The sequence below is a fragment of the Drosophila biarmipes genome, chromosome 3L (genome assembly GCF_025231255.1).
Source record: "Drosophila biarmipes strain raj3 chromosome 3L, RU_DBia_V1.1, whole genome shotgun sequence".
In the NCBI taxonomy this organism is placed as follows: Eukaryota; Metazoa; Arthropoda; class Insecta; order Diptera; family Drosophilidae; genus Drosophila; species Drosophila biarmipes.
Genome location: NC_066613.1, coordinates 6,015,927 through 6,036,997, shown reverse-complemented (window position 1 = coordinate 6,036,997; position 21,071 = coordinate 6,015,927). Strand labels below are relative to the sequence as shown.

Here is a 21,071-nt window from a genome sequence, read left to right as displayed (position 1 = left end):
GCTATATGATATAGTCGTCCGATTCTGATAAAATTTAATTCGAAATTCAGAACTAATTTAAAAATGTTATATCCAAGCTAAGAAAGGTATATGTTAAATAACACGAAAGATATATATATTTTTTAATTTTTTCCTCCATAGTTCCTATGGGAATCCGATCCGGCTGGTTCCGACTTCTATACTACCTGCAGTAGAAGGAAGACTTTTGGGAAAGTTTCAGCCCAATAGCTTTAAAACTGAGAGACTAGTTTGCGTAGAAACGGACGGAAAGACGGACGGACAGACGGACGGACATGGCTAGATCAACTCATCTTTTGACGCTGATCAAGAATATATATACTATATGGGGGTCGGTAACGTCTCCTTCACTGCGTTGCAAACTTCTGACTAAAATCATTATACCCTCTGCAAGGGTATACAAATTGGAAAGTTTATATGATAATCAATACATACATCTATTTTGGCTACGAATTTTTTTAATAAGATGTCGTATAACTTTGTGGTAGAGGTCAAAACACAAACGGGAAAAATGCTCCATTTTCGTGGGCCAATAAATTCGCAACATCTGCGCTTCCTTTCCACTTTCACCCACCTCCTCAGCTGTGCTTGTGAATTCCTCTTGTGCCTGCTTAGTTGGCATAAATGATTTGTGCAAATCTTACAGCGATTCCACATAGGCTAATTTATTACCCGACCCTGACTGGCGGCACGGGATGTGAGAGCGAGTTGCCATGGCAGTGGACATGTGAAATATTCGCCGGATGAAGTTTTTCCCGCTTTTGTGGGCAGTTATTGCATGCGGAATGTTTGGCTGGAGTTGATTAGCACTAATTAGGGAATCCGGACAGAATCGAATATTGATTGGGTCAGATAACGCTTGGCTGACGAAGAAATCCTTTTAGGAAATAATTGGATCGGCAATTGGCAGCCATGACAATCGTTTTCTGGCTCCGAAAATACCCTAGAGCCTCCGCAAATATTGGCTGAACTCGGTGGTGCCACAGCGATTGATTTAAACGTGCTTTAAACGCTTACAAGGCTGTCAGCGGAAAATACAAGCAAACAAAATTTAATTAAAATCGACACACCACAGACCCAGAGGGTTTCTTCTGCGACTGGGCGAGAAGTTGCACATTTAATTAAAGTTAATTGAAAAAGTTATGGCCAAATCAGACCGAATTAAATATGCAACAGATTCTGTTGCGTAATCAACGCAATGAGTGAAGCACGACCCGAACTTCGGCACACAAAACATCTGCATCTGCAGTTTATTAATCATACGCCGCGTGCTCCCTGCGCATTATTTGCATTGAATATTCTACGAGAATTCTATTGAAAACCGCACATGATGATTATGAACAACATTGCAGTGACCTTTGCCGCTCATAATAAATTGTCCTTGTTTGCCCCGTCCTCCTGCTGAAATTTCAAATATTCAAGCACAAATGCATATTGAATTTTTGCGACCCCACGCTTAATGATGTTGTTGTTTGTGATGCGAAAAAGGAGGGTTTGGGGTGGGGGGGGGCAGTGAAACCGCACAGCGAACAAATGAAAGCAAAATGAAACGATAAATATTTGGTTTTCGTTAAAACTTTAATTAAAATCATGTTGCACCCCCTAATAATTTATTTGTATCGCGCGCTGCCGCCGCCCCTCCCCCGAGAGTGTTTGCCAAACGGGGCGTGGCTGTGGGGGTGTGCGTGTGTCGATAACAAAACAATTATACCGCCTTGTTTGCCCGAACTGTTGGCCAACTCCTTCTAACCCCCTTCTTGGCCAACATAAATAAATGTTTCATGCGCCGGCCGAGCTTTCCTAATTGAACACGCCGCAAATGTTGCCCGAATTGAAGGAATTCGCGGCATATTTCCCATTTTGGTCACATTTTGCGATATCGGAATGCGATTCGTTGTTTCTAATTGGTTTCTTTTGCCAGAGCTAACAGATGTTTTCATTATCTAGAGTTCCGTTTATTTTCCAATTTTAATTTAATGTTTGAAGTGGTTCTAATCTGACATAACATAAAGTATTTATCATTTTAATTTACCGGTAGAAATCGTTTTCATTGTGCTTCAAAGTTGGATTCTACTTCAATATTAATGTGCTCTTTTTCTAAAATTGGTTGTCAGAACATTCAAGTTTAAAATATTTCGTTTGTACTTCAAATCATACATAACTTGCACTTTGTTTATTTATTGATTTCAATTCAATGATTTACTGCAAAGAATGTAATACATTTATTTTTTTACTTAACAAGCACAAGTCGTGTTCAATGACTCTAAAAGTTGTATTCTATTTAAATGTCAATAAGAATAATTCTACGATTGGGTTATCAAGAAACCCAAGTTTCAAGTCCGCTTCTCTAGTAATTTCGTTCTTAAAGTTGCTCTACGCCGAGTGAAGAATAACTATGATAGATAACGCAGCGGAATCGCTATTCAAACTCCCCCAGCCACCCACGAGTCTTGGCCTAATGATAGCAGACACATCTGCTCGATTTCCCAGCCAACGCATTAAGCCAAACCGAAGTGAGTAAGCCAAGGAAATGAGGAATGGGGATGGAGGCATTTCGCAAAAGTTAAACGGTCAAAAATTAAGCACAAACAGAAACAACAACGCCAAATACACATTGCTATATGTATAAGCCGGCAAGTTAATGAGCCCAACAACAAGGCATAGAAAAGCTGTTATGTAAGGCATAAGAAGCAGGGAAAATAAACAGGGAATGAGTTGATGCCCCATGCTTCATACTTTTCCATGCCAAAATTGCCCGCTCAACCAAAAAACTAATTTCAAATGAGAGTCCTCTCAATTTTCGTCCTTTTTTAGGCTAGATATAAAAACGCTGTGGAAAATAATGAAAGCCCTGCGTTTCGGCTTGGCCAGCAAAATAAAATCTACTCAAAAGTTATTAAGTGCAAATTAATGAACATTAGCGGCTGCCATGGCGTTGCCTACTTTTGGCCACCGCTGCGGCTGCTGCACTAAATTGATGGAGCGGTCCTGGAGCTCCCCAGTTCCGCTCCCAAGAGGCTCTGGAGGGCAGCCTGAAATTCATTTAATAATTTTTCAATTAAATGCAGCTGACTGCTGACCAGGGAGCATGAAATTCCAGGGAAAACCAGGCCAGGGGAAACTTAGGTGAAGCTGCAGAGGAGAAGAAAGCTGGAGGTGGCTGGAAGTAGTAAAAAAACAAGCTTAGGATAGGGCACTCCTTCAAGCATAACACTCGGTTAGTGAGGAATGCTAATTAATGTTGGCGTAAGGAACTGGGGTTACTCAGAAGTTATTTTCAACCGAATCGAAAGGCGTTTTACCAGTTTCTTTAAAGAAATGGAAATAATAATGAAGATGTGTATACCAGATATTGCTAATGAAAGATACCACCATTTTTACTCATTTTTTCCAAAGAATTATACGAAACATTTATTATTATTTTTTATTTTTTCCATAGCTCAATGTCCTTGGGAACCGCATCCCAGACGTTAATTTGCCCTTTCCCCTCTTGAAATCCATTCGGGACATTATCGCTGCCCAAGCAATTACTCATACTTTTCTTTTTGACTGCCACATCAAGTCAAGCCTAAAAAGCCATTTGGCCAGCTTAAGTCTCGGGTTTCCGTGGGGGTTCGTCTGGCCTTGAATTTAATTAAAATCTCATTTAGTCTGCTTAGATTAGAGCCAAAGGCTAATGGGGGAGTGTAGTGGAGGCCACGCCCATTAATTTACGACACCTCGCAAACTACTGCGGTTACACCGCTCCACAAAAATACGGAAGGCAATCGGCCTTCGACGTCTGATTGTTTTTTATGGCAATTAAGCAGCCAACCAACCAAGGAGAAACATTCATCAGTGGGCAATATAAATAATAATTTCCAGTTGAAAACAAAGAGGCGGGCGTACTCCCCCAATTTATAAAGAAGAGGGAATAATTCGAAAAAGTTACGGATGAAGAATGAGACAGTGGAAGCGCAAGTGCTGACCCAGTTGATAGTGTCCTTTCTGGGAAAGTTTGCCGCACCTGCAACTGCACCTGTACCTGCAGCTGAGCCCGCATTAATTGCCATTAATTATGGTTATTCATATTCATTTGTGGGACTCTTCGCTCACCTGGATTCGAGGCATTAATGTGGAACTCGCACAGGTTCTTGGTGCCCTGGGCGAAGTCGAACGAGTCGGAGTCGGTGAAGAGTATGTCCACGTCCAGCTCGAAGCCGCGGTTTGGGATCCCCTGCTGCAAAGGCGCTGAAAACGGGCTGGAGTGAAAGGCCACCAGCATCTCGGGGCCGCTGAAAGTGAGAGAAATCAATTGAAAATAAATGATGCTGCTTCTGTGCTTGTAATGAACGTAGTAAGTAATCATTTGGATCAGATAAATAAAAGTACCTTTTATGAACTACTAAATGAAGAGATACAAGGATACACACCAAGTCGCCAGGTTTTTTAAAAATATATTTTCAGGTGCCTTAAAGTGTGCAACCATTTATTTTAAACTCGGAAGTGCACATTTAATTATGGCACCCACTTAGGCTCCGTATAAACAAGAACTTAAAAATTAAATTAATTTCAAGTACGTATGTAATAGCCAATTGACCTTATTTTTTCAAAGTTTTCCCAGACTAACTACATGATTTAGGGGCATATTTTCCTTGGTGTTTTTCAAACTGCTTTATCACATTTTGTATTTTATTAAATTCAGCTCCATATTGGCTTATCGGCTTGCTTAAAATTCTATGATACTTGAGCACGAGTGGCGACCAGCCGGCCCTCAAAAACTTTACGCAAAGAAATCTCAGAAGTTCCCCAATATCGCTCATCCGCCCCGTGGTATCTCCTGCCGACGCTGCCTGCGATGTTTGTCCATAACCAGGCCACTGGCACTCCAATTAGAGGCGTGAAAAAACTTCGGCTCACATAAATTTAATTTGCACAATTCGGCAAACAAGAAAAGTCGTAAACTTTTTGCCCACGAAAGAGGCAACAAACCCGAAACAGCCAGCAAAACAGCACAAACAACGAGCTCGGTGGGCGTTCTGCCAAAATGCCGACGGACCGCGCCCAAAAGTATGACGCAGTGTTCTGCCGCTTTGTTTTGGGCTATTTAAAGTGTCCGCTCCGTCTGGTTGTTTGCATTTTTGCTGCCAAATTAACTTTTTTCGCCATTGTCTCGTTGGTGGGCGGTGGGCGTTGTGCGAAAGTTTTAGGCAAATTTTTTGGCACAACAAAGTAACTGAGTCGAGTTGGGCCAAAAATTTCGCCGTTTGTCTTTTGATTTTTCTGGCCAAAATTATGAAATGTCAGTCGCTAGTGGGTGTTGCACCAAAAGCGTTTCTGCCCTGTCATATTTTTCGTCTGTATTTGCAGACGGCGCGACGCCAGATTTTGGGCCGAAACAAGGAGGAACAGCTGCTATGGCAATGACATCGAGTGCTCATAAAGTCTGAGTACTTGCGACCATTATAGTTACGATTTTTCAATAAGTACTTATCGGGTTAAGCGTTTTCATAAAAACCGTGTTAGAGAATTAGAATCGTTTTATTTATTTATTGTTAATATGTCCGTTGAATCATAATACTCAAGTTGAAGTTATTGCCCCAAATGTTAGCGATTTTCGTAAAACTTATTAAATACTTTATCCATTAGTTTTGTTTATAGTGAAGTAAGTTGGCTCATCTTAAATATTGTTATTATTATTTTATAGCCCAAGGGTATTGTTATTTTATTTCTGTTACATAATGTGATTCACTTACGAAGCATTTGAAAAATGAATGAACTCATGCCTCAAGACCTATGCCATCTCCTTAGCATGCCGCACTCATGACCATATAAATTATGTTCAAAGTTTTCAATTTAAACATCAAATTGAATTTTTATTGCCCGGGCAAGAGGTGCGCACACACGGCGTATGCGTAATACGGCATGACATAAAATAAAACGGAAACTGAGCTGCGTCACACCGCCACCCGCGCACCCCAACCCACCTAAGCCAAGACTTTGAACACTTAAAAGAAACGCTCACGCAGACGATGTCAAAAGCCATCAAACATGGCCAACAAAATGGCTTTTTAATACGTGTAAGTGTGGCCGAGTGTGAGTGGCAAAGCTCCTTATTATTTAAGCGAAACGTGCTCTCAGACGGGGCGGTGGATTAAGGCGTGGCCGAGGGGCGGGTCAGAGGTCGGGAGCAGCTGCAATGCCTTCTGTCAGTGCCAAGTGCAATAAACTGCAAATGAAAAGTAAATTAATTTTTAATAAAGCGACACAAATGCTTGGTCCCCACTCAGGCCTCTGGAATTCAGGAGGGGCATGTCCTGGTTGCCAGGGAATGTCCTTTTCGCCTGGGCCAGTGTGTGTTGGTGTACTTAAACAAAATACTGGAAGCTTTCCAAATTTACAGTCCTTAGAATTTGCGACAAGTTTTGGGAGTATCCTGTGAAATTTGTGTGGATATTTTCCACTTACGTAAATAATAATCGTTGTTATCTTGTTAGAAAATTTATTTTTAAAAAGTAAAGGAAATTTATTTTTTACTGTTGTTTTTAATAATACATATGCTAGAAGGCCATATCTAAAATGTTTTTATTTGGTCTTCTTAACCATATTATTTCATTTGCTCATACACAACTATTATAAAACAGTCTTGATAAATATACTCCTCCTTAATTGTATTGTATATAAAGTATGTAATTTGTATTTATTAGGCGTTATATATTTCTTTGTTTTTAAATTTATGCTCTAGAGTTTTTCGGACCAAAAGGTATTTTCTCAATGTGTTCCCACTTTTTGCTGCGTGAGCGCCAGTCTGTACGCGTACTTGCGTGGCATTCGGTTACTTTATGGCCTGCGGCACACTTGTGGGTGTCGTAAAATCAACACGAATCCATAGCCAAGTTCCCTCCTTAAACTCGCCATCCGCCCGACCTCCGCCCTAAATCGCTGGCCCTTTGTCGGTTATCAATACACGTAAACTCCGAAGCGTCAGAGTGTCCTGACCGCAAATGGTGCGACGTTTCCCTGAGTATCCCCCTCGAAATTCTATGGAACTGCGGTCACCATGGGTGCTTCGGGGCTTTATAAGGCCTGGTGTTTGGAGAAGAGCTTGGAAGAGACGGCACTTTCAAGTAATTAAAGGACCCGGCATAATTCAGTTGTGCCCAATTTCGGATACAGAATCGTGGGTGCTTCGATTGAAAAGGGAGCTTCTTAGAATGGGTTTATTCGGACTTAAAAATAGTTTTTATTTTGTATTTTAATATTTATAAACAAAAGTTTTTCAATGAACGAACAAGATAAACTTGTACAAAGCATACTTTAAGCTTATATTAATTGGTTTTATTTCTGATATTGCCTATGAAATTTTCGAGACGCTTTTCTCGCGCCTTTAGAGCATTTATCTATTAAAGTGAAACCTTTTGCAGATAAAGTCTCCCACCCCAAAATTGGAATTAACCATAAGCAAACATCCCGTTTCCGCTTCTGGATTTTCATCAGGTCTAATCCGCAAAGTGCAACCACAAAAAGCAGGTGGAGCGGAAAAGCGTAAGAGGAACGAGGGGAGGAACTTTGCGCCATAAAAAATTAATATGCAATTTAAAAAGTTATCGCTTTGAGTTTTTCTTTTCTTGGCTAACAAAAATTAACATTTACTTAGAGGAAAATCAACAGCTGCTGCTGCAGCTGAGGGAAAATACAACTTTTCCAGCTCCTCCTTTCCACACCCCCAAAACGGAAAAGCGAGAGGCGAGAAAAGAAACCAATAAAATGCCAGCGTCTCACAGCACCTTTAGCTTGTTGCAATTTTAAGTTACGCTGGGAAATTAATAATTTTCATGTAGCCTTTCCCCGCCCATTTTCCCTCGTCCTTGTGTGCATATGCGATTTTCGTACAAAGTCAGAGAACCATGGCTGAGGTGAGAAGCAAAGCGAGAGATGTTTGCGGATGGAAAGGAGCGCTTTCCCCATCGCGTGTGTGTGTGCATTTGTAATTCGTGTGCTCATGTCGCGTATGACGTTGACACTACCCTGAAAATCTTGGATAAGTTCAAGAATAGTTATGCAACAAAAAAAGATAAAATAAAATCCTACTCAAAGTAAAATAACTTGTCATTTAAAACATGGTTCTTTATTTGAATAAATATACTCGTTCTTGGTATTTTAACGATCGAGCCCACCTTTAAACAAATAAGCCTTATTATCACTATTTTCCTTAATGTTTTATGCATAATTTCCATAAAAGAGAGAATTTAAACGAAACGAATACTAGCTTCTTTAAAATATTTCGAAGAGCATTTTTTTCCGGAAGAGAATATTGTTCTCCGTGCTTCGCTACAAAATGGATGTGAAAAACGAGTACGGCGCGGGTGCAAGGAAACGCGGCATGAGCTACGGCCCTGGCTTCTTAATGCCGTTTTTCTTGGGCACCCACTTTTCCATCAAGTTCTCCGAGCGTCTTTTGCTTCGTTCGTTTTCTCCTTCATGTGCATATTACGCTCTATGCATATTTGATGCGCTTTCCCGCTCCCCTTTCTGGCACCTGTGCAAGCTTATAAGATTTTCCCAAGGATATGGAAAGGATGTCAATAAATGCAAGAGTGCAACTCATTAAGAGATTAAGGGGCCCCGGCCAAGCGATCATCATCATCTAGCAATTTTTATAACGACACTTTTTAATATCTTAGAAACAAGGTAATAAAATAGTATCCTCCTTGGAAGTGCAACTTCAATAATTTTTATAAGAATAGGTTTTTTGTAGATAGCATCAGTTTAGATTTTTATTTTAAGACTATTTCTTAATAGTTTTTTTATATTTATAGCATTCTACAGCGTATAGTTCTTAATTCAAAAATGTTATTTCTGTATTTAAGAGAGATAAAATTGACCTCGAAATATAAATCCACAATTCGAAAGATGTATAATAAGAAACTTAAAAATGTTGGAGATATAAAATTGGGATATTTCATTACTCGATTTCACAGCCGCACACCGAGCAGATGTAAGGACACATTCCACTGAAAAAATCAAAGTTTATGTGCATGCCTCAAGAGCTCACCAAGTGGGCAGAGGAGATCCAGGAAAAGAGCAAACTTTTGGCCCTGACCGAAGACCCAAAGACAACAAAAACAAATTCTCAAGTGCAAGATAAATGGCCAAAGGCGCCGTCGAAGGGGGCTTAAGGTGGTTCTGGGGGTTGGGGGCAACTAGGCCACTTGAATGTCCTGGAAATGCGTGGGCGTGGCTGAGAGCTGCATCCTAGCATTTTGGGGATGTCCTGGAAGTGTTTTTAAGGGCTTCGTGAACAGACTTCCAAGAATTTATGACTATCCGAACCCAATGAGTCGCTAGCTCTTTGTTTTTGGTGATAAATGTGTTGCATGTTTTATGGGGACTAAATTATTTTGGTTACTCATTTAGGAAGATATATAATGTATGAGGGTTAGCTATATACACCTTGAAGTTTTAGGATCGTTTGAAAGCTATTTTACACTTGCTTTGTTCTAAACAGTTATTTGTATCTTTTTCTGAAGCTTAAGGTAATGCATTTCTCATCACCTATTATGAATTTCATTTTATTTGTTTAAAAACTTAGAAAAGGACTTAATATTATTTATTTATTTTGAGCTTTTTAAGCCAAATAAACTCAAGGCTTAGATAGCGGAAGCCAAGGAACAGTCTCACTAATAAGCGAACTAGTTCCACCAACTAATTCAAAACTACAACGATTAGTAGTTGCCTTTTAATTGCGAAAACCAAAATCCAGGAAGCCGCAGGTGTGCGTTGGAGTTTGAAAACTCGAAATTGCTTTTGAAAGGCTGGGGAGTGTCTTTAAGAATTTATGGTTGATGATCTAAATGCTGGCAACTTGGAAACTAATGAGCAAAATTTTGCCGTTGCATAAATCACATGCATCAAAATGTTTTCAATAGATGGCACTAGCAAAGTTTCAGACGGCAGCATAAATCTATTTATTCTATGTGTGCATGGGAGTGTGCGCCAGTGTGTCTGTATCTCGAGCTTCGCATCTCTTTTTCACTTTTGCTCCGACTGTCTGTCGGCCGATCTCAGTGTCTGTCCTCCGGTTACTGTCTGCAGAGCAACCCAATTTCCGGTTTTGCTTAAGCATTGCGCACAATTGTAAGACCCACACGCTCTCGCCCGCTCTGTATCTGTGTACGGCTCTTTGTATCTATGTGTAACTGAATTGGAACACATGCGCCCCGAGCCAAAACTGCAGTGCAGTGCACTAGGCTGCGGTCTCAGGCCCACACACACATGCACAGCAGTGATGCGGAAAAGGGGATTCCCCTTTCACCGTGATCCGAAAATCACTTTCTGCTAGTGACACAGATCACAGCTTATGAAGACCTTGCGAAAGTCGTTAGTAAATTAGGGCCTAATCTAGATAAAGGAAGCTGGTAATGTTGATTTGTATTTCGGTTTTCTTAAAACACTCAAATAGATATGCATACTCGAGTTCACAAAACATTCACTGAGCATAGTTTTTACTAGTTATATATATTATATTATTGTTATATAATAAATACAAAATAATTTCTTTTATGCATATCTTTTGTATATCTTTTGATTAAATTATATTGGAATTGCTTAGTTCGATGCTAGAGCTTGGATCTTTTCTAAGCATTTGTATTAATTTAATAATATACTAGTCGTATCAAATCGCTAGTTCACTGAAAATTGGTATTAAGAAAAAAACTCTTCAGAAGGCCCTTTTTGTCATCACTGTTGGCATACCCACACCAGCACATAGTGCCACACACATATGCTCATTAAAAATGTCTGTCTATCTTTCTTGTAAATGTATTATGAGCTTTACTGTGCTCATATTTAACTTTTTCATAAGGGGAGAAATGGCGTTAAATAAATGTCCTGTCTGTCTGCCAGTCGTTACATGGCCTCCTCCTTTCTCTTCCCTTTTCCCTGTGATTAAGATGAACAATTTCATGATGTTCTATAAAATGAGAAACTTTTGTACGCAACTTTCTGGTCGGACTTACCGTGAAACAACGCGTGGCAACCAGTCTCCTCCGCAGTACTTGGCCAAAACAGGATCGTTGGTGGAGCTGCCATCGTAGAAAATCAAATGGTCCCGTTCACCTGTACAGTCCGACCAGGCCCGAATGGACCGAGATGTTTTGTTGAAGCTGGCTATTGAGCTGTGAGGAAAAAAAAGAAATCATATTGGTAAGGTAAGCCAGAGAGCACGAACAATATGTACAATTGGAAAACGGAGAAAAGCAATCAAATCGAAATGCAATGAAAACATTTTCATTTGCCAAAGCCATGCTGTAAAATACACACAGCTGGGGTCAAAATAATAGTAGTTGTAGTATGAAAATAGACCCAAAAGTGTGTTGCAAAGCTTTTTGGTGTGCGGGACTAAAAAGGTAGAATAAATGCCCACAAATTCGTATTTAGAATTCGTTTTGTATAAGTCTGCCATTCATTAAAAAATTTTAATATAGAGGAAAGGATTTGGAGCTTAGCCTATGCTGTCGTTTTGGAGTCCTCTGTTTGAAAACATCAGCAGCTGGTCACCGACTTTATAACTCATCTGAGTGGAAAACCGAGTTGTTCTCGTTGAAAATGGAAAATAAATGGCAGCTAATATCAAATATACATTTGCCTAATCCCATCAATCCAATTACAAACTTCACATGCCGTCCTTAATACAGTTTTGCATACAAAATGCATCGGCCGCATGTTTGCTGCATTTAATTGGAATATTCAAAACTTTCGGGCGACGAATGCTTAACATTCTCGAACACGAAACAGTTTCATTTGTGCCGTCAGTTAACAAACTGCAAACTGAACTTCGCTTAGCAATTTGCTAAATTGAAATTTGTCAAACAAATGCAGATGCAGATACAGATGCCTCCGCCTGGCCGGGATGTCTGGGATATGTGTACGAGTCCCATTCAATTCGGCAGTTGAATTTGGGGGCACAGCCCGGTAATGCTTATTTAATGCTCTGCCCTGCAGGTAGTCATCCGGGGTCTGGGGAGCCATCCCCAACTTACCGCTTCACCAGGGCCTTGTGCTGATTTTCCTGGCTAACGGCAATCATGGCGTGCTTGCTGGTCGGGACTTCCTTCTGCCGGATCGTCCAGTAGCAGGTTACGTTCCTCGGATACATGCCGGGATAATTCGGACTTTGCAGGCGACACTTGTTACGATAGCATTCGTCGAATTGCCTGGTACAATAGGTGCCAGGTGTCACACGGCCCAGTTCGAGCGGCTTATCGGGCAGGCCGTATCTGGAAAAGAGGCCAAAGGTTCGGTTCTCAGTTCACTAAGTGTTGTGTGAGTTTAGCAATTTTCGTCCTGCGTTCAGGTTCAGGTTCTGGTTCGTTTTCGTTCTCAGTCCGTGCGAGTACATTTTGAATGGTATTTAAGGCTGGCACCAACAACACAAAGGCCTGCAATTTGCATAAAATGTGCTACGGGTATTTCACGCACACACACCTTATATAGATGGTCATTCCTGGGGCTCTGATCATTGTTTAGTTTGCTAATGGTGTGCACACGATTCACGGACGGAGTACGGACTTTTCACTTAACAAAAATGTACCAACAAGGTCTGAAACCCTTTTAAAATAACACAAAAAGACCCTTTGACAAATATGCACAATGTGATTTGTACATTCAATAGTGACCTAATACTAAATACCGAAACTTGCTAATTGTACTACAGTTTTAAATTCATTTCCTTACATCAAAACTTGTACATTATCCGGCTAAAAAATTTTTTTATCAAAACTAATATAATTTGAACAAACAATGGTCATCGAATTTTTTTAATTTTTGTTTTAGTTTCCAAAGCCAATTCCTATTTGTTATTAAAATATCTTTTGCAGTGCGCCTATGAAAATGAGTTCTTGGTTTGCAGTGCTGTGCTCTTCCGCTCGTAAACTCTGCGAAACTTATTCAGGTGTAAAAATACATTTCAATTTCTGCTCCCATCTCACTCTAATTTTCCACTTGCAAACAAAATGCGCGACACCTGGAAAGGTGAGTGAAAAGAGGGCAAACGGTACGGAGACAAATTTGACACATGCCTAGGCAGAGGCCTCAAATGGATTGCACTGCAAATACATGAGGTGGGCTAAACTGTATTGAGAAGGCAGACAGAACACGGGCTCATGCTTTATGCAGGCTGCCTCCCCCGGGAGTTTCCCGAAAAGCCATCCCCAAGGCAACCAAGTGGCATTGTTCTTTCAGGTAGAAAGATTTAAGTTCTAAGCAGGAACCTTTGAATTGAGCCAGAGCTGCAAACAGAAATAGAAATAGAAACATCCATGGAAAGATAGAAGCTTTAGCGGGCAGAGCTGGAGCAGACTGATGACATTACCCCGGTTGGCTGACATCGCAAGAACATCGGAATGGGGAAAGCCGGGCAAAATGCACCGAACCAATATCAATTGAACAGTTCTTGAGCTGCACAGATATTTGTCAGTTTGCCGGTGCGATTCGGTGCAGCAACTTACCTCACAACAGCATCCGACTGGCTTATAAATTTATATCTTATGCTGAACTCAAAGGGCTTTTCGTCTCGGATATTGCGTGGCGGGTGAAAAACCTGCAAGAAAATGGAAAGCGGTGGTAGAATGCAATTTGAAATGTTAAAATGCCAAAAAGTGCAATCAATGTGAAAATGTTCCAGCTGAAACGTGACTGAAGGTATTTTCCCGAGACGGCAAACAAATGGAATGGCTGCTTAATGGGTTTAAATATCAGCTGAAGCCATTTCTCTTTTGCCTATAAATTAAATGGGTTTGTTTTTATTATAATGATACAAAAATCACCTTTACTTACATTACTTGTTGTAAAATTTTAAAGAATTTACACGGTTCCTTGAAAAAAATGGAACCGTTCTTTTCAATCAAAAACAATACAAATGAAAGCTTAACGAGTAACAATTTCCATCTCCTCTCGCGAATTCTCTCAATTATGCAATCTGCGATTTCTCCTTTGATTTTTCTCCATTGCCATGTCAACTGCTCATCAACACTTTTCAGACAAGAAGTGTCCGAAGGAGTCTTCTCTCACATACCGAATGAACTTTTATTAATTTTCATAATTTATGCGTGGCATCGCGACGGCAGTAACTGAAACCATAATCCCGGCCGGGAGCTTCGGACGACGTGTCCTACGATGCCTTGTCCATTTGCCCATTTTTATGGCAGCGCGTTTACTTAATAATTAATCAAAAAGTGGCAATGGCACTGCCTCGTCGGCTGACTGCCTTAAGAAAACATTACGCATACGCCGTGTGCTGGGCGAGGGAAAAGCTGTTCAATTAAAATGAAAATGAAAAGCAGCACATGTAAACTTTGGGATGAACTAAAGATTTCATTCTCTGGCAGGGTAGGGAAAGGGGAGAGGAACACTGATGCACATATGAAGAGTAGGTACTGCTGTATTTTTCAACCTTTGGGGTTTGGCGTGGAAAATTAAATTTTTGAAAATGTATATGACAGAGGCATGAATTTTATGTAATGTAAATTTACTCTGTAATATCGTCAGTATTGATATATTTAGAGATGCTGAACACTTTAGGTATTTCTGGTATTTAGTTTGTTGGTTTAACGTTATAAAAAAGGCACTTACGAATATCTGAAAAAGCAGTTAATAAGATATAAAAGATAACCTCTTCAGCTAGGGTATGTATTTTAAACACGCCCTGTGAGCCGAGCTCATCGCCCGTCCCTGTCGCTCGTGACCTCCTCTCACTTGCACTTGCACTCACCTTCACCGACGCTGTCACCGTGGATGTTTCGCTAAAGTACAATTGCGGTCCGGTGGCCTTGCCGCACCAGGAGCCGCCGGTGAACGGGCGTCCCAATTCGCTGAGCTGCCAAGTAAATAAATAAAAATTTAATTAATTAAAAATCAAGTTTGTTTCGCTGGTGACACGCCCACAGACAACCCAACGAAGGGCCAAAAGCAATTTCGCTCAGCTCGGCAAAATGCTCGCTGCAACATTTAAAGCCGCACACGAGTAGTGCGAGTACACACAGCCTCGCGGCGCATTAAAAAATTGGGTTAAGTTATAGAGTTCGTACACCCTTATTGATTTTATTGGCGCTGGGCAAGTGAAAAACGCATGAAAAATTAATAAGCGCGCGTTCAGTGGGCCATCTGGCGTCGGGCTAATGGATTATGAGTGCGAGTTGTGCAGTGTAATTTTTTATTTTCCCCGCCAGCTCCCCGCTCAATACTCGATTGTTTTCCCTGCCCTCCTTGGCAGCGGCACCCGAACCCAGGGCACCCGCACTCGGATTGGTATTTTATGCATGCGAAAAACCGGTGGCAATCGTCGAAGGTGTGCGACCAGCAGCTGAAACAACACGGCGTCCATGGAAACGGCACTGCAAGTGCTGCCCCATAAATGTATTTACATTGCGACCAAAAAAGAGACCCCTAAAGCTAGGCAAACGCATAGTGGTTGAGATATTAACCCAGTCGCCGAAAGAGTCGCAGCCTTAAATGGGAAGTGGAATAATGGGCAGTGACACACTACTCTAAAGTCCGAACACAGGGGAATGGAAATTCTACTTGATAATAAGGTCTTTAAAGCTCTTTCCATTTAGTATAATTTTAAAAGCTTCTTAACTTTTACTTATAGCACTAAATTTCGTACTTTACCGCAGGTAAATTTGATCAGCAAAAGCTCAGGTCCCCTTAAAACATATTTTCAAAAACCGAATACGCTATCGAAATAAATTTACAACTGATCATAAAAAGCTATTGATTATAATTGTGCTGTCAAAAAATGTTCAAACTTTATATCATTGGTTTTAATTAAATTATACGGTTCGTAAAGTTCACGTTCCGTTAGCTGGTGTAAAAACAATTAAATTAGTTGTAAAACACAAGTAGCATTAAAAAATGAGTTACAGGAATTTTAAAACTGGTAAGCCTTTAAATAATACAGGATCGGTTTTTAATTGGTCTAAAGTTCTTAATAATATTCAAGTGACAAGTCGGTGTATGATAGCGTTTTCCGTTTTTATCTTTATATTGTTAAGGTAATCTATTCATAATTCATTTAAAACATATGCGGCTTTTTCTCAAACTTTTTTATAAATATGTTTATACCATTTTTAATTATTTTTTTTTCTATTCTATTTCTATTTTTCTATGGATGTGTACTGTAGAATTGGTTCTTGAACCTATTATGGTTTCCGAATCAGAAATGCTCAGCATACGCCACAAAATCACACAAATCTTTCCCCATTTGGGCGCAAATGCTTGGTTTCGCCCCAGGACAACTGACATTTATATGGCCAGCTCGCACAGGCAGCATTAATACTGCTAATACCACGACGATGAGGACACTGCCGGACCGTTTGAGTACTTTTTTGCTGCCTGCGGCCTAGGTCAGTGGCCAACAGTCGATAAATGTGGGGACTGGAGAACGGCAACGGCAACGGCAGCTCATTTACACTGAGGTTCCAATTGATTAAGTTTTTAGTTAATGGGTTATTTGAACTGAACCGACGACCGACGAGGCCGGCCCCTGGCGTCCTCTGTGTCCTTTCTGCCCCGGACATGTCCTGCGGCTGCCTCGAACTCAAACAACAATTTTTGCTGTAATTGCAAAGTCGCCAATCGAGGTCCGGCCAATATTTGTAACTGGTTAGAGTTGCAGTTGCACTGGAGTCCTGTCGGCCCATTGCTGTGTCATATTGAATGGCCGGGGCAAGTCCGTCGGCCATCCCCTCTATCTCATCGGCAGGATGAATTCTGGATTGGGAGGGGATTGGGCTGGGCAACGGGTCCTGGCAGGACGGAGCCACAGGCAGGCTTGACTGCCCGGCATAATGGTAATTTTCTGATTTCGATTTTGTGTAAATTCATTGCAAACTCTCTAGGAGTCTGATCACAGGCCTTACACCTCGAACAGCGTTTTTAATCGGGAAAGGTCTTTATAATCGTATCAGGAGACATTCGTAGAGTTTCGGTCTTATACCAAGAGTTGATACCCGTATGCCAATAATATCATATTTCAATAAACTAAAAAAAATGTTTAAATAAGTATATTAATACAATAAATTTCAAAACTTTTTCAAAAAGAAATATATTCTGTACCAGTAATAAATTGTTCAATAAATAAAATGGATTCATTTTCAATTTTAAGGAAAAGGCTGTCCATAATGTCTTCATAATAATAAAAATGTGTGGTCTCAAGTGTTCTGCTGTAATATTTTTAGGCCAAACCTGAGATTTTAACATTTTTTTCTTAGTGTACTGCTCTTTTTTCCCCTTTTCCCCCCACCTATCTTACCACACTGCTCGTTCCTCTTCATCATCGTCATCATGTCCATTGTGTGCATTGGAGCGTTATTAGCATCGACTTCATAACGAATTATTGGACCTTGGTCCTTGTGTGTGTCCCCTCCCCCATAACCCCCAGCACTCCTCTCCATCCTTGGTCTATCTGCTCTTGCTTTTTCTGCTACGTTTTGTGTTGGTTTTAAATTGATTGAATTATTATTGTAGCAAGTTTTTTTGGGCTGCCAGCGCCTATGGGTTAAGTTTTAAAGGAATTTTCTTTGATTAGGCCAAGGCTAATAATGGCACGACATTTTGGGCAAACGTCTGGTCGAAAGCCAGTGAGGAAAGTGTGGGACCACTTTAAACTTAAAGGTTAATTACAAGTTTATATACAATTGCTGATGGATAGCTAAAATCAGAGCTCAACGCAAACGCAAAGCCAATAAATATCAATGTTTAAAACTGAACCCCAGTGACTGATATGATAGTTATAGTAGGACGAGTATAACTATCATATCAGTCACTGGGGTTACTCTACGAGTAACGGGTATACAAATAAAATGGTAGCCTAGTCTTTAGACGATAATAAATTATAATTGGGTATATTAAGTTTAGGGGTATATGTAAATGACAATCAAGAATTTGAAGTTTAATAGAATTGAACCACCGAAACCCAAAACTCGTTTCGGCGAAAACAGGGCATCGGTTTCGAGCCATCTCCAACCATAAAACTCTTTTAAGACCATTAATGGGAATTTTGGATGCGTTCCGGCCCTCCCACAAATATCTGCAATACATTGTTTGGGGCCCAGGGATTTCGCCCATACGCACACACAGATATTACACACTGAGTGCGATAAAAGTTTTATCAACATGTTGATGTACTGGCATCCGCAGAATCCTTCTCGCTTCATAATCTGCCAACAATAAACAAAAGCTGCCGCTTGTCAGTGTTTCTCGGCATCCTTTTCCTCCGAACACATCCCTTGGTTGCAGTGTGTGTTTCAACTTAATTGTGAAACAATTTAAGCGCATAATTCCCATTCCCCACTGCCACCCGCTCTTTTAGATTTATAGTAATTTAAAGCATTTGGCATACTACAACTAAATAATTTAACCATGTAGGCCTTTAATTTGCAATACAAATGCGCGGGGCGAACCAATAAATAAGTCAAAAAGCTTCCTAACTTTCGGTCAACCGTGAGTTATAAGCTCGGCCAAGCAAAGTTGTTAAACGATCTATATGCATTATCTATATACGCACACATTTGGTCCAATAAAAACTACTGACAAACTGGGGCAGGACCAAGCTGCTTCGCTGCTCCTGTCGTCGTCCTTCGCTCGAAAGGTCAGGAATGGGTCTACGGCTGTTATGATTGTCAAATATTGAGTCATTTGCCCAAGCTGCTCTGGCAAGGACACTCAAGGATAACTGCCCCTCCTCCGCCTAACTGCTGCCTTTGTTGTCTCTGTTGATTTAGGTTAATACGTTTATGCATAAACTTTATTATTTATGATTAGCAATGTTGGGAAATACACAAAGGGTCCACCAGGATTTTTAAGCGGCGAGAACTGTAGGCTAGGGAATGCCACTAGAGATTTACTTACTCAACAGAAAGTTGAGCTTTTCTAGAAAAATAATCAATTGGAGTCAATTGATTTTACCTAAGTGCCTTAAAACACGTTTAATAATAGAGTTTTTGGATTGGTTACTCAATAATTTGCTAATTTACAAGAACTCAGCCCAGGCAAATTCGGCTTAGACAGTTTAAACTGTACTTTAGCTTGCGATCTCCTTCCCTTGAACAGCCAAAGATTGTTTGCTGAATTATTAAAAATAATTCCGAAAAGGTCAAGATAAGGACAGCCCAGTTTCGCTCCCCTTTCGTCCTGTTACAAAATGCATGAGACAGAATGTCCAACTAAATTGAATAAATGATTAAACCGAAGCTCCAGTCACGGGGTGCTGGGCCTGAACCTGGGTAAATCATATATAAACGTATATGTGGCAAAGGCAGCGGATATAAATTTTCCGTTTCGGTCAAGAATTTATGTGGCCAGGCCATGACACGCATTATTTATACAGATCGGAGAGCCGGGAGGGGCCTTCAAAACCGCGTCAGCAGTTAAAATTGCCTTTACTGGAAAAAAACGATTCGTTGGAAACGGAGGCTTCGAGGGGGAAAACACAACACAAACCTGCGGTTAGTTACGAACAATGAACAATGCACGAGCATTGGCAAAAAAATGGAAAATATTTAACTGCATTTTAAAACCCCGCAGCAAGGCCAACTATAAAAAATACAAGTAATGCCGAATTTGTGTATCGAGTTTGGAAATTCCCCTCTTCAGTAAATACAAACAAATATATTTGCCAAAGAATTTGGAACATTTCAAATTTGCATTAAATGGTAGTTCTAAGCACTGTTTTTTTAAAGTCAGTCTTAAAAAAACTATATTATTCCAAATTATTTGAATTTTGAAAAAGACCTAGAGTAAATATTTGTTCAAGACCAAATATTTCTAATATGCGTTTAAAAAAACACAAGCATTGTTTTCAGTAACAAGAGTGCACTTACCCCTGCGAGCGTGTAGAAGCCGCTGCTGCGGGAAAGTGCAGCAGGAAAAACTAGAGGCTCACCGTCAGCCCACCCCTCCCCTCGGTTCTTGCGGAAATCCCTCAACTCCGTACACATGTCAAGCGCCAAATGAAACCTCAACAGGACAGCCCAGGAGTGCCTGCGACTGCACTGGATGGCTATTCCATGTGCCATGTCCCATGTCCCGCAGTCCGGTCCGCATCCCGTTTTAGTTTTTCGGGGACGAGCACCGCAAAATGTCAGCGCACGCCCCACGCTTGTTAAAATTTATTGTTGCACAAAGCGACAGAGGCCGGCGGGAAAGGCGGAGGGTCTGAAGAGCCTACGGAGCTAAACTAATAGAGGTTTATGGTTTCCCCAGCCGGACAGTGGGCGGAGAATCCCTTGCTAGTTAGCGATGGGTAACGCATCTGTGGAGCCGGGAGAACTAAAGGGATTTTTTGAGGAACAGGAGAAATCAGTTGTACGAAAAGCCCATACAAAATACTAAACAATCTCTTTAGACTTTAATTGCCTTTAAAGCTTTTTTTATAAGTTGTAAAAGAATTTTTATTTGAGCGCATATGTTATAGAATTATTTTAATAAACCAAGCATGCGCTCACTTCATTTTCCATAGCCAGCTTAAGGCAGAAGATTAAGTGACCAAGCACATCCCCCTCACCATTTGCGTTTCAGCACTTCCGTGCGAATATTTTATTTAATCCCCAAATTTAAAGAGCTCAAGGTATCCGGAGGGAAAGGAGGAAAGCGACCAGTCAGTCTGGGCTTTATCAAAAGCGGTTTAAGCAGGGCCAGTCAACCCGAAACCGAGATAAAGATACAGATGCAGATACGCAACAGAAACAAAAACTGGGACAGAAGCGAATACATTTACGAGGCTTGGGGAGGGGCATTCAAACATATTGCACAAGTCAATTACAGGGATTTAGTGAGCTTTTTCGTACATTTTATTTGGCCAGGATTTTGGTTTTAGCATTACAAGGGCGAGGACAGCACCATCCGCAGTCCGTTCCCGAATGTGCCCGCAAAATTGCGATAAAAATATACACCACGCACACAGATCCAGTGCCAGTCCGAAGTACATGTTAAATAGTTTTCCTTTCTGGCCCGGAGAAGGGCAAATGGATATGACCCAACTACACTATAGCACTCAAGCTCCCAATCCCAGGATC

At 40.7% G+C, this 21,071-nt stretch overlaps 1 protein-coding gene across 1 annotated transcript in view; it reads right to left on the bottom strand.

Annotated features, from left to right (window-relative positions):
- The window catches only part of LOC108035935 (uncharacterized), a 71,822-nt gene that overhangs the window by 24,171 nt on the left and 26,580 nt on the right, over positions 1–21,071 (bottom strand). The window contains exons 5-9 of the mRNA XM_017111725.3: positions 14,768–14,872; positions 13,506–13,597; positions 12,039–12,275; positions 11,016–11,174; positions 4,114–4,292 (exon numbers count right to left, since the gene is read on the bottom strand). Of these exons, the coding sequence (XP_016967214.2) occupies positions 4,114–4,292; positions 11,016–11,174; positions 12,039–12,275; positions 13,506–13,597; positions 14,768–14,872 (772 nt within the window). The remainder of the gene's footprint in view (positions 1–4,113; positions 4,293–11,015; positions 11,175–12,038; positions 12,276–13,505; positions 13,598–14,767; positions 14,873–21,071) is intronic.